Here is a 15,029-nt window from a genome sequence, read left to right on the forward strand (position 1 = left end):
TCAGTTGGAGTACCACAAGGCTCAATCCTAGGTCCTCTGCTATTCTCTATCTACACCACTTCCCTTGGAAAACTAATAAGCTCCTTTAGCTTACAGTATCATCTTTATGCTCCTGCTCTCTCACCATCTGTGTCTCGTGTTACTGACTGTCTTTCTGCCATTTCATCTTGGATGTCCTCTCACCAACTCCAACTCAATCATTTGCCTACCTGACATTTCTATTTATGTTACCATGACAATAAATCCCACCACACAAGCTTGTTGTCTAGGCCTTATTCTTGACTCAGAACTATTCTTTGTTCCCCACATCGACTCTATATCTAAATCATGTTACATAAATGTAAAGAACATTTCCAGAATATGCAAATATCTCACACAAGACTGCGAAAAATGTAATTCATGCACTCATCATTTCCTGCATTGACAATTCCCTCCTTACTGGTCTTCCCCGAATCAGACTCTCACCCCTACAATCTATTTTACATGCAGTGGCTAGACTGATTTTCCTTGTTCTTCCTCTGCTTATTCACTCTGTCAGTCTCTACATTGGTTGCCTGTTTTTCACCGAACGAAATATCAAATACTTCTACAAATATAATACAGGGCCTTCAAAAAAACCTGCACCAACATGTATCTCCTCACTTGTTTAAAATATCTCCCAAGTGGACACCTCCATTCTGTACAAGATCTGTGTCTCTCATCTACACTCATTACCTGCTTCTGTTCCTGATTACAGGACTTTTTTGGGCTGCACCCACTTTGGGAAATTCCTTTCCCCGCACAATAAGACTTTTCTTTAGTCTTCAAACCATCAAGCTCTCGCTGAAAACCCACCTCTTCAGGCAAGCTTATAGTATTCCTCAACCACTCACCCTAGGTTACCTTATTACCTCTCTTTACACATTTCACACAAGTCAACAACGGCTAGAACAACATTGCTGTATGACTGGATCACACAGATCACTAAGCACTTTTTACCTTTGCTCTCTGACTGGCCCAAAAAGCAATAAGTAGCACTTAACCACCTGTATCGGACTCCCATTGTCCCATAGATTGTATGCTTGCAGATAGGGCCCTCCTACCTTTCTGTCTGAATGTATTACACAGAATTGTTTTATTACTGTTTGTTCCCAATTGTAAAGCACTACAGAATTTGCTTGCGCTGTATAAATAGATGATGATGATGATACATAGGATTTATCTCCTATATAATGAGGATATTAATGTAATTTCTCACATTGTGCTGTATCTGCAGGTACCTTTCCCGGGCTATAATCCTCCACTTCATATTGCTGAGAGAAGCGATCGGGGGACGTATGACCCTAAAATAGAGTAAGTCAAAGAAACGTTGTCATTTTCTCACTTTACTGTCCTTTATGTTATTAAGCAGAATAAGCCTGAGATTTATTTTTTATGTGTATAGGTATTAATGGAAAGGAACATTATATACATTGAAGGACACAGTTATAAACTAGCAGCCCCTGTCAATTCCAATGTCTCTGTTTGTTGGTTGGTTTGTAAACTAGTCAACTGCACAGTACCACTTCTTCTGTTCTCTGTATAATTCTCAGTATACGTCCTTATTCTTTATCTATGGACAACTGCACAGTAGCACTTATTCTGTTCTCTGTATAATTCTTAGAGGCGATCCTACAGAGAGGATTAAGAATTTTTTTAAACATTATTGCAAGAGTATTATGAGAGAGGAACAACAACAAAGGGAGAGGCACAATTTCACTTAATAGAAAACTCTACAATGCCTGTGATATACAAGATAAATCACGGGGGAAGACCCATCATAGCTGGAACTAGTTCTATTACATCCAACCTGTCTATGTTTATCAACCACCATTTAAAACCGATAGGGGAAGAAGATAGAGCATATTTGAGAGCTACAACTGATATATTGAAAAAAATTAAAAGAAAATCCATGGGATGAAAATGGTTATCTTATCACGGCTGATGTCAGTTTGTTGCATACAATTAAAAACCATAAAATGGGAATTAAGAACATAGATGTAGCCCTTACCAATAAGAAGTGTGAAGAACATCTTAAATCATTCCTCCTAAAGGGAATTGGATTTATCCTAAGTAATAATAATGTTTTCTTTGACAAGAATTCTTACATAAAAGAAATCAGTACTGCAATGGGTACCAGGTTGGCCCCCTGTTACGCCAACTTATTTATAAACTGGGAGACGGAATTCATTTGGACAGGACACAAACAGGTATCGATTTATCGGCCATATTAATTTTGTATGGAGGGTCAGTAGAAAGGGGTTGAATGTTTTTTGTTGCCATTTGAATACCATGCTTTATAGAATTCAACTTACTTTTGACATTAGTTCAACAAATGTAAATTTTCTTGATCTGACTGTCTATATCAAAGAAGGGAACATCCAAACTAAGATATATAAAAAAAACAACTGATAGCAATGCCTATATTCAGGTAAATAGTCACTATCTCCATAATTGGCCGAAACATGTTAATAGGAATTGTTCTACTGAACAATTTTTCAACACACAAGCGGTAGTCTTTAAGGATCAATTTTGTTTAAAAAAAAAAAAGGATACGCCTAAGGATTTGGTCAGAAGAGCACTAGAGGAAGTTCAATATTTAGATAGATCAGTAATATTGAATAGTAGAGGAAAGAAGAAGCAGAATTCATCTAATCTTGCATTAATCACTAGATACAATGCTAAATTTAAACAGGTAGAGAAAGCCTTTAAAAAGCACTGGAGTCTTCTAACGAAGGATTCTTTCCCTTAAAATTATCATCCAGGAAAGACCAGTGCTTATATAAGAAGGCCCCAATCTTAAGAAATAATCTAGTGAAGACTGCATTATCAAGAGAAAGAAATAGGAATTTGATTAATACCAAAGGATTCCACAGATGTGAATCATGCATTGGATGTAGGCCTAATTTAAGTAAGGTGAATAAGATTACAAAAGTCAACTAGAGAGTAGATGGACGTAAATATCCTATAAAATAATTAATTGCATGCAATTCTAAAGATGTTATCTCTTTTCTCGAATGTAAATGCGGGAAACAATATGTGGGAAAGGCCACAAGTGCTTTGAAAACATGCATAGGAGAGCACATTAATAATGTTAAAAAAGGTTTTCCCAGTCATTCTGTTTCCATGCATTTTAAAGATCACCATAAATGTTCCATAGAGGAGCTATCATATTTTTGTGCAATCAAACTAGTAAAGGAAAATTGTAGGAGTAGCAATATTAAAACTAGCCTAGAAAAAAATGAAATCAAGTATATATATATATATATATATATATATATATATATATAAAACATGAAAACACTTCCACATGGGCAGCACAGTGGCCTAGTGGTTAGCACTTCTGCCTCACAGCACTGGGGTCATGAGGTCGATTCCCGACCATGGCCTTATCTGTGTGGAGTTTGTATGTTCTCCCCATGTTTGCGTGGGTTTCCTCCGGGTGCTCCGGTTTCCTCCCACACTCCAAAAACATACTAGTAGGTTAATTGGCTGCTAACAAAATTGACCCTAGTCTCTCTCTGTGTCTGTCTGTGTGTATGTTAGGGAAATTAGACTGTAAGCTCCAATGGGCCAGGGACTGATGTGAATGAGTTATCTGTACAGCGCTGCAGAATTAGTGGCGCTATATAAATAACTGATGATGATGATGATGATACCACAGGGTCTAAATATCGAGTTAAAAAGTTAAAATGGTTTCTGGAATAATTAATTTCTGAAAGTGTATGAAATGGACTTAAGTTATTTTATATTTATTTCTATATTTATATATATCTCTTCTGTGTGGTTATATGTATTATATGATATGCGTCGATTGTTGCTGTGACAACGATCGAGAATTACATTATATAAATATTATGTCTCATAATTAATACGATATGAGTGAAAGAAGATATAACCAGTTTAGAAGAACTGTGAATACTGACATTTAGCTGCTCGACGGGTATCTATGATGATAGCCTTGCACATTGTGATCTTGTAGCGTCCGTAGTTATGGACAATAGAGATGACATGTTTAAAGACCGTTAGAGGGGGGTCTCAGTAGATTACCACATTATGGGAAATATAAATTGGAAGTAATATTTTTATTTACAAATAGTTTCTATGGTAACCCTAATTTTATATATTGATCTATTTTATGTTATAATGAGAATATGTTATATGAAAGAATGGCATTCAATTCATGCATTGTTTTTCTGTATTGATTAATTATCACTATAAATAGAGGTTAATGCTGGTAGCATCCCCTACCTTGAGAAAAATCCTCATTGGATCGAAAAGCGTTGATTATTTTAAGGGAAGGAGACAATACAACCTGGCACCCACCACATGTACTCTGGAGGAACTGATTACAGTGAAGGTTCTGGAATCTGAAAAACTAACACTAACTAATGGATCAGACCCTTCCTCTCCTCTGAGGCCACCAAAACTCTCATCCACTCTCTAATTACCTCCCGCCTTGATTATTGCAACCTCCTCCTCACTGGACTCCACCTTACTTTGTGTCCTTCACCTCCTGTTTTCCTTTGCCTTTAGCCCTCTGCCTCTTCTCTCCTTTTTTTCACCCTACCCCCATCTTTCCTCATCTATAGTCCATCTCTGTCTGCCTTCATCCTGTATATGGTGCCCAATCTACTGGGCATTAGCACAACCCTTTTTCACTGCCCTCCTCCTTCCTTCACTTCCCTCTATCTGTACACTGGAAGTAACTTTTCCTCTTTGCCCTGAGCACCCTTCTCTGCCTAGTTGGTAATTATTTATACTTACTGCACTTTGCTTATACTCTTTGCACTTTCTTTTATTGCACTTTATTTCTGTTCTACCTTGTATGCCATGTATTGTTACCCTGTACTGTTATCCCTTGCCCTATGTATGTCGCCTCCTAAATGAAAGATAATAATAACAACAACAACAACAACAATAATAATAATAATAATAATAATAATAATAATAATAATAATAATAATATTAATAATAATAACACAATTGTGATTTGTCCCCAGTAACATCTGGTAGGAATACTTGCTAAATTGATCACATTCCTTTGGGAATATTAATGTTTTAAGTTTTTAAAATGGTCATCTTTGATTTGGGAGTATAATAGAAAGAAAAAAAAATAGAAAATCTTATTACTTGGACATTCCAATATTGGATGTGGACTGTTTTGGGTCAATGACTCTATATGACAGATATTAGTGCCTAGGTATCCACCAGCTTGTAAGACTTTGAATTTATGATTTATCTTGCTCTGGCAAAATAAATATATTTATTTAATTTAGAGCTGTATTTAAAATGCAAAAAGGAATCGAATGAACGTAACATAATGGGGATTATAATATTCTGAGGTGTACATAGATAGTGCCACATATTATGTGCTTAGACATGTCTGCTCCACCTCAAAATATCTTGGGTATTATTTTAGAATTATACAATAATCCTCTACGTGGTCATTATGCAGATTGTGTACAGTCCAAGCATCTGATACTTGGTATATATCTTTTTCTAGGATGGAGCATAAGACAAGGAAATACAATGCAGTAGACGGCCTGCTTGACTTCCGTAGCTGCTGTGGAACTTATACTGTAGAGGACGGTTTACCTCTGTGAGTGTTTGACTTTATATTTGTGCCCATGAGTGATGTGTAACCATCCTGTACATTTTTTTCTTCATATTTTCCAAGTTATTAACTTTAATGTTTAGAAGAACACAGTTTTAAACAAGAACTCCAGATCTTTTACCCTAAAGCCCCTCTCCTAGGACCTACCACGGTTCCAGACTTGCTCATCTCTGGTGCACCCCTGACAGACCTGTTCCTCAGGATGTTGTGCCTGGAGAATATTGACACTGGTTGTTGAGACCTGTTAGGATGAGCCATAGCTCTGTGACTTTTATAATAAATCAATAATTGGTGTGCTGTTGTGAGTAAATCTAGTTCTGCATGGTTTTTACAGATAGTACTCCCACAGCTTTGTGTGGGTGGTTGGGGGCGAGCTTTGCCCAAAAAAAGCAAGGAAACCAGAGATCTACTTATAACATAAATTCAAGTTTCAAACTTTTGGTGTTAGACACTTGTCTCTAGATCCTCAATTTACAGGATTTTCTGGATGGAGACCTATCTCAACACTGATAGTACAGAGGGAATGCTGCAGAGGTTTTCTATGATACAATGCCATTTGCAGTGCTTGTAAATGGGATGAACCATACACATCTAATTAGCCATTTTTCCTATCCAATCCAAAATACTGGCAAGGCAAAATCCTAACTCCAGGCTCTTAACCTGAATATCGCTATCCTAATTACAAAATACTAGTCTGCATCTACTACATTGTCCCACAACCTCACGTCTTCCCAACGAATGAGTTATTAATTAATATTTATCTGTGTAGTGCCAGCAAACTCTGCAGAGTTTTACAATTAGGAACAAACAGCAAGTAGTAAAAGTAGCTTGTGTATTAATAGACATGCAAAGAGGTAAGAGGGCATTGCTCTTAAGCTTCCAATCTATAGGAAAGTTGGAGTTTGATAGATGAGGTTAAATGTCACATATTTTATATTGGTACACCCAGATTACAATGGGACAAAGTGCTTAGTGGGTATATATGATACAATCACACAGCAATGTTGATTTGAAATTAGGAGGTTGATTTAGGAAGGAGTTGAGTTTTCAGGGTTGTTTAATACAGAAGAATTCATGTATGTTTTGCATAACATGTGTAGGAGGTTTAATCATGCAGACTAGCCTATGGAAGGTAAGAGAGTGGTTTGGGAATTTGGTAAGCCTGTCAGAAGAGATGAGGTTTCAGGGAACACTGGAAGGTTTGGGGGCTGGGAATAATCTTGTTGTATGAGGGAGGGAAATCCACAGAGTAGGTGCAGCTCGAAAAAAGTCCTGTGTCCGGGAATGGAAGCAGATAATGAATGTGGATGAGAGATGCAGATATTGGGCAGAGCGGAAGGAAGATATTTAAGACCAGTAAAGGGATGTATATTAGTGCGGTTTTCTTAATGGCTTTAAATGTTAGTAGAATTATTTTATTTTATTAGATTTGGTAAATTGCAGGCAACCAATGTAGGGACTGATAATGAATCTGAAATACAAAGAAGCTTATTAGTTTTCCAAGTGGAAAGAAGAGGAGAGGACCTATCACCAAGTCGTGTGATTCTCAAAGATATAGTGGATGCGGAGAGGAGGTTTGTCCACAGAAACAAACAGAGCAATTTGATAAGTAGAATGAATACTAAGATAGGGCAGTGTCCTGCAGACCTATAAAATGTAGAGTTTTATGAGAAGTTAGTTATTCAAAAGTGTGAAATTCACAGAGAGGGCCAGGAGAATTAGAAGCAAGTAATGGCAGTGGAGCCTCTGATTGAAAAGTAAGCAAGTGAATTAAGTAAAAAGTACGCATGCGAGACCAGTGTCGACAATTCTCTCCAGAAACTTGGAAGAGCATGGGAGCTGAGAGATGGGACAATAATCTGAGAGTTTGGGAAATAATTTTATTGTTCCAGATTAGGGATAATAACCACATTCTGGAATAATGATGAAAATATACGTAGAGACAAATTACAGATGTTAGTTGTGGCTGGGATGAGTAAAGGAAACAGGGATCAACTGATTGGTGAGGGATATAGGGTCAATGAACAAGTAGTAGAGTGGGAGAAGATACATCATCTTAATTTGTGGGATCAGGTGCAGGAAAGGACTGAGGTGGTGCCAGAGGGCGCAAGAAAGGATTTGAGCAGATTGTAGCTCAGGGAAGAGGACACCATTCCATGTCGGATCTTGTCTTAGTTTAATGTGCAAAATTCTACAAGGATAAGTTATGGGGTACATTATGTAATTGTCTCTAGATTATAGTTCTTATGGAATTGAAAAGGATATTTTCTGCGCACTTGTCATCTGATGAAAACCCTGTGTGTCCTAACATGTGCACATTTGCAATGTAATAATTACGCTATACATTCCTCAGAAACCCAATGGGACGCACCGGACTATGGGGAGTGGGGAGCCTGCGCTGGTTTGGACCAAATCATTCTCTTCATCCAGTAGTGACACGGTGAGGAGTAATACATCTACAATCCTATACACATGTGTGACACATGTGGGTAGGTAAATATATGGGTTGTGAGAGTGCAGGCTAATAAACCCTGATTGATTTGTTGCCTGGAGGTGACTCTATTACTGCTCTTCATAAATGTAAATATTTTATATAGAGAGCAATCAGAACAGCGCCATCAGAGGCTATAGGAAGGTACTGCACTCTATCAGTAATCATACTAAATACAATAAGCAGAATACAAATTATGTTTTTCTAATGACCTAAATGTAAAAATTCCATATTTAATTTTAAGCAATTTCATCTTTTGATCATTCGACCCCATCATTTCCGCCGCTCCTTTAGGTTTATAATTATATGGAGCAGCTGTCTGATTGGTGGTGTCCATTTTAATGCTTCTCTAACATGTCTGTTTTGTGTCTCGTTCCCCAGGTGGAGCACGGACGTGGTGGGATTAGCCAACAGTAAGACAACCTGGAAGAACTTGGAGGTTTTGGTAGTGAGGCTGTGTGGAAATGAGCTGTGGGCATTACCTGGGGTAAATACTAAATTCTCTGCAATAATATACTGCAGTAACAAGTTCCTATATCCAGGCACAAGACTACAAGGATCCATTTGAGCAATGTTGTATAGATCACAAGGAACTGTGTAATGTGTATCGTTGAGCATTTTGGGTAATTTGTTGCTGTGTATTTTCTGGGTAATGTATATTGAAGTGCACTGTGGGTATTATGCATTGCAGGACATTCGTGATCATTTTGTGTATTGTATTTCCGTACATTCTGGGTAATTTGCCCTGCAGTGCATTCCAGGTAATGTGTATTGCAGAACATTATGGACATTTTTTGTGTATTGCATTGCAGGGCATTTTGGACCCTGGAGAGCAGATTCCCATTAAATTCCAAACCCTCCTGGAGCGGTCATACCTGGGCAAGTTTCTAGCCTTGCTTGGCGCTGGAGCAAAGGTTGGTGGTTTTGGGGGTTTGCAAAAGGGTCATATTCTAGAGTATGGGGTATTAATCTCTCTAATAGTCTGGCAAATGTATGGATGACCATTGAATATCGTTACTAATGACTATTACTGTCAATCAACTCCTCGCAAAGGTAATTCTGATACAACCTAAGAAATATAATTCTTATTTTCCCTTAAATCCACAGGACCAGTATTCATATAATAACTTATGCTCATATATTCAAGAAAAACTACACACAAGATATAGCTTCATTTAAAATTAATTGAATTATTAACTAACATTCTAATTGTAAAATGTATGCATATATTATAAAACAGTAAACAGTGTATTTATGCAAACTCAACAGATTTAGTTCCATACAATACATTGCAGTTAATTGCCTGTTTTATAAATATATATGTCACTGTATCTGTGTTTTCACTAGCTATTGTCTAAAGGTGTGTGTGTGTGTGTGTGTGTGTGTGTGTGTGTGTGTGTGTGTGTGTGTGTGTGTGTGTGGACACACGAGCTAGACTTCAGTTTAAAACCCACTATTCAAACATACATTCCACAACCAAATCTTCTCTCACTCTACACTCCATTCATCTCACACTTCATCTCTCATATAAACGGTTACCATTTATTCTCCTATTATTTCATTTCAAAGTCCAACAGCCATTATTCACTATCCACATTCCCTTTACATGGAAGGGAAGGGCAGCCATTTTACAACCATGGTAGCTTCTGGATTAATTTTCTCTATTGTCTGAACTCAGCATGCTCTAAACACATGGTATTTCACCTTATTGCCATATTAACTATTTCAATATCTCCAGCAATAAACCGCATTATTTCAAAGTTTTCCATTACAAACTACCTTTTAACAATCTGACCACTTCCTGAACAATACTATCAATGAGCAGGGCCCAGTTCTTAAACCTCTTATAATATACTTGTAAATCCACCACAAATATCTATTTTGCACAAAAGACATCTATTCTAAGTATCGTTTGGAACAGTCACAAATGCTACCATTTAAACCAACAATCCATCCTAAATATAACAGGAACTCCAGTAATTGTACAGCATTACAAGAGTCAGCACATTGTCAGCCATCTTAACTGCATGTGCTTGTAATGGCCTAATTTACTGCCAATGCAACTTTCATAGCAAAAGGGCCCAGTTCTTACTAGACTACATGATCACATACAAATCAGACTAACACCATACCATTACCTATGTTATATCTACACAGCATAGCAACACTATTACAAGACATGCAGTTATGTAACACTATCCATCTATGCATACCAAACCAAAACACAACTTTTGAAACCAACACAAATGTTACCATGACCAAAACTTCACTAACTCCATTTTATCTGAACTTAGACAATTCCATTCAAAAAACGTAACAAAACAGTTACACCTTATAACTATTCCATTATAACATTAAACCAACACAGAACCACACAGAACTATGTATATATCCAGATTCAACCATCTTCCATTCAAAAACATATTACACTTCATTCAAATTATCTCCATTTACAAGCCATCACAAAACTATATATGTCCAGGTTCACTCACCTTCCATTCAATTACATTTTTCCTACTAGCCAGGGCCTTCCCAGACCCCAGACAACTTACTTTCCAGAATGTTCAGCTAGGAGCTGAGTCTGCATGTTTTGTTAGGCTGGGAGCAGGGCAACAAGAGAGCCTTTGTGCTCTTTGCTACATAACATGATGCTTTTCTTCTGGGTGGAGCTGACCTTTACACAGGAAGTGCTCACAGCATGTAGCCTGTATCAAAAGCCCTGTCTTTCTCAGGTTTTCACAAGTTCCATAGTAACAGGTGGGGGAAGGGATATTATGTGCAAAATCACTGTCCTCATTCAAATATGGTTAAATATGCTCATATATTATGAAATGAAATATAAAATAATAGATTATTGATATACTCTTCATCATTATTTATATAGTCTTCAGCAGGGTTGCACACTTCTGGAACTCACGTTCAGCTCTAATAGGGGGGATACATGGACTGAGCAGATTTAAAGTAGACACACAATTTTGTTCTCTCTGATGTGACAAATGTCTCTGGTAGGTTTTCCACGGGTACCTGGATGATCCACGAAACACTGATAATTCCTGGATTGAGACCTTGGCCATCAATGTTCACTTCGACACTAAAGAATCCGTAGACAGACTTTGCCAGGTAAATGATGCTGATAATTGAATCATCACAGTATTTCCTCTTTCTGTCCAACACCGATAAGGATTCCATCACTTGTTATAGGCCCTTAGCCTCTCTATATTGGACTACTGTAATCTTTCACACACCGGCTGTCCTGGCTTAACTGTTTTTCTATTGCTTTATTTGCTCAGCCAGTTGATCTTATAGGGTTATAATGTGACACAGTCCCAACCTGGTCAGCACAGGGGTGGAATTCCCAAGGGAGAAACTTACCTCCACACCCTTGGAAAAGCCAGTCCCATGTACAGTCATGGCCAAAAGTTTTGAGAATGACACAAATATTGGTATTCACAAAGTTTGCTGCTTCAGTGTTTTTAGACCTTTTTGTCAGATGTTGCTATGGTATACTGAAGTAAAATTACAAGCATTTCATAAGTGTCAAAGGCTTTTATTGACAATTATATTAAGTTTATGCAAAGAATCAATATTTGCAGTGTTGACCCTTCTTTTTGAAGACCTTTGCAATTCGCCCTGGCAGCTGTCAATCAACTTCTGGGCCACATACTGACTGATGGCCGTCCATTCTTGCCTAATCAAGGCTTGGAGTTTGTCAGAATTTGTGGGTTTTTGTTTGTCCACTCATCTCTTGAGGATTGCCCACTAGTTCTCAATGGGATTAAGGTCTGGGGAGTTTCCTGGCCATGGACCCAAAATTTCGAGTCACTTAGTTATCACTTTTGCAGTATGGCAAGGTGCTTCATCATCCTTGAAAAGGCATTGTTTGTCACCAAACTGTTCTTGGATGGTTGGGAGAAGTTGCTCTTGGAGGATGTTTTGGTACCATTCTTTATTCATGGCTGTGTTCTTAGGCAAAATTATGAGTGAGCCCACTCCCTTGGCTGAGAAGCAACCCCACACATGAATGGTCTCAGGATGCTTTACTGTTAGCAAGACACAGGACTGATGGTAGCTCTCACCTTTCCTTCTCTGGACAAGCATTTTTCCAGATACCCCAAACAATCAGAAAGTGAATTCATCAGAGAAAATGACTTTACCCCAGTCCTCAGCAGTCCAATCCCTGTACCTTTTGCAGAATATCAGTCTATCCCTGATGTTTTTCCTGAACGGAAGTGACTTCACTGCTGGCCCTCTTGACTCCAGGCATCCTCCAAAAGTCTTCGCTTCACTGTGCACGCAGACGCACTCACACCTGCCTGCTGCCATTCCTGAGCGAGCTCTGCACTGGTGGTGCCCCGATCCTGCAGATGAATCAATTTTAAGAGACGATCCTGGCACTTGCTGAACTTTCTTGGGCGCCCTGAAGCCTTCTTCACAACTATTGAACCTCTCTCCTTAAAGTTTGTGATGGTGCGTTAAATGGTTAGTTTAGTTATAATCTTACTAGCACAATATCAGTGCCTGTGAAGCCCTCTTTGTGCAAAGCAATGATTACTGCACGTGTTTCCTTGCAGGCAACCATGGTTAGCAATGATTTCAAGCAGCACCCTCCTTTTAAAGCTTCCAGTCTGTTATTCTAACTCAATCAGCATGACAGAGTGATCTCCAGCCTTGTCCTCGTCAACACACACCTGTGTTAATGAGGGAATCACTGACCTGATGTCAGCTGGTCCTTTTGTGGCAGGGCTGAAATGCAGAGGAAATGTTGTTTTTGGGATAAAGTTCATTGTCATGACAAAGAGGGACTTTGAAATTAATTGCAATTCATCTGATCACTCTTCATGACCTTCTGGAGTATATGCAAATTGTCATCAGAAAAACTGAGGCAGCAGACTGTGTGAAAAATAATATTTGTGTCATTCTCAAAACTTTTGTCCATGACTGTACTCGGACCTATCCTAGCACCCCTATTAAGGTGGATACCAGGGTAATAGTGTAAAAGCCATAAAATCATTAAGTACGATTGTGAAACTAGAAGTCCCTGCAGGCCCTGGCAGCCATTGACTGCTAGGGCATGTTGCCACTTGTAGAACTACAAGCACCAGCATGTTCATGTCTAATAGAGCATGCTGGAGCTAATGGAACTAAAGTGCCAACATGCTCTGACGGCCAAGCCCTTTCCATTCAAAGTTCAGAATGTTTCTGTTCCCTCTTTAGCTATCAATTATTATCCAGCTCTAGAGCTGACAAACACAGGAAATATCACCAGTATAGTACAGGATTGTTCACCCGAGTGGCCTCAGATTTCCAGTACACTAAGGTTACAATTTTGTGTCTTGTAGAACTTGAAACAATCAGATTTTGAGATATCGCTTTGCTGGCAGCTTCTGGACCACAAAATCCCTCTCTATGCTAATGAGAAAGAGATACTTCTGAGGACAGCTGAGCACCATGGAGCCAACTACTGACCTAACAGCAGAGCAACACGCAGCCCTCTGGTTGCCTACCAGCCGAGCAACACGAGATCCTCTGGCTGCCTACCAGCTAAGCAACACGTGGCCCTCGGCCTGCCTAACAGCTGAGCAATATGCGGCCCTTTGCCTGCCTAACAGCCGAGCAACACATGGCCCTCTGCCTGCCTAACAGCCGAGCAACACACGGCCCTCTGCCTGCCTAACAGCCGAGCAACACACGGCCTTCTGCCTGCCTAACAGCCGAGCAACACGCGGCCCTCTGCCTGCCTAGCCCTCTGCCTGCCTAACAGCCAAGCAACATGCGGCCCTCTGCCTGCCTAACAGCCGAGCAACACACGGCCTTCTGCCTGCCTAACAGCCGAGCAACACGCGGCCCTCTGCCTGCCTAGCCCTCTGCCTGCCTAACAGCCGAGCAACACGCGGCCCTCTGCCTGCCTAACAACCCAGCAATATGGGGCCCTCTGGCTGCCTACCAGCCGAGCAACACACGGGCCTCTGCCTGCCTAACAACCCAGCAATATGGGGACCTCTGGCTGCCTACCAGCCGAGCAACACACGGCCCTCTGGCTACCTACAAGCTGAGCAACATGGTGCCCACTACCAACCAAACAGCCAAGCAACATGGGGCCCTCTGGCTGCCTACCAGCTGAGCAACATGCGGCCCTCTGGCTGCCTACCAGCTAAGCAACACGTGGCCCTCTGCCTTCCTAACAGCTGAGCAATATGCGGCCCTTTGCCTGCCTAACAGCCGAGCAACACATGGCCCTCTGCCTGCCTAACAGCCGAGCAACACACGGCCTTCTGCCTGCCTAACAGCCGAGCAACACGCGGCCCTCTGCCTGCCTAGCCCTCTGCCTGCCTAACAGCCAAGCAACATGCGGCCCTCTGGCTACCTAACAGCTGAGCAACACGCGGCCCTCTGCCTGCCTAACAACCCAGCAATATGGGGACCTCTGGCTGCCTACCAGCCGAGCAACACACGGCCCTCTGGCTACCTACAAGCCGAGCAACATGGTGCCCACTACCAACCAAACAGCCAAGCAACATGGGGCCCTCTGGCTGCCTACCAGCTGAGCAACACGCGGCCCTCTGGCTGCCTACCAGCCGAGCAACACGCGGCCCTCTGGCTGCCTACCAGCTGAGCAACACGTGGCCCTCTGGCTGCCTAAAAGCCAAGCAATACGCGGCCATCTGCCTGCCTAACAGCGGAGCAACACTCGGTCCTCTGCCCACCTACCAGCTGAGCAACACGCGGCCCTCTGGCTGCCTACCAGCCGAGCAACATGGGGCCCACTACCAACTAAAGAGCCGAGCAAAATGGGGCCACTACTGAACTGTCTGAGGGACAGTCTCCTACTTCCAAAAACAGTCAGTGATTAATAGAATAAACTGCCCGGTCTCCATGAGTTCAGTGTATGTCTCCTATTCCCAA

At 40.5% G+C, this 15,029-nt stretch overlaps 1 protein-coding gene across 2 annotated transcripts in view; it reads left to right on the forward strand.

Moving 5' to 3' along the window:
- LOC142140690 (transient receptor potential cation channel subfamily M member 2-like) overlaps positions 1 to 14,440 on the forward strand; it is a 131,524-nt gene extending 117,084 nt beyond the window's left edge. For both annotated transcript variants that reach the window (XM_075198478.1, XM_075198479.1), the window contains exons 28-34: positions 1,256 to 1,332; positions 5,525 to 5,620; positions 7,989 to 8,075; positions 8,508 to 8,613; positions 8,939 to 9,040; positions 11,136 to 11,246; positions 13,466 to 14,440. In XM_075198478.1, the coding sequence (XP_075054579.1) occupies positions 1,256 to 1,332; positions 5,525 to 5,620; positions 7,989 to 8,075; positions 8,508 to 8,613; positions 8,939 to 9,040; positions 11,136 to 11,246; positions 13,466 to 13,591 (705 nt within the window). In that variant the 3' untranslated portion in view covers positions 13,592 to 14,440. The remainder of the gene's footprint in view (positions 1 to 1,255; positions 1,333 to 5,524; positions 5,621 to 7,988; positions 8,076 to 8,507; positions 8,614 to 8,938; positions 9,041 to 11,135; positions 11,247 to 13,465) is intronic.
- Positions 14,441 to 15,029: the final 589 nt, after the last annotated feature.

Source organism: Mixophyes fleayi, chromosome 2 (genome assembly GCF_038048845.1).
Source record: "Mixophyes fleayi isolate aMixFle1 chromosome 2, aMixFle1.hap1, whole genome shotgun sequence".
Lineage (NCBI taxonomy): Eukaryota > Metazoa > Chordata > Amphibia > Anura > Limnodynastidae > Mixophyes > Mixophyes fleayi.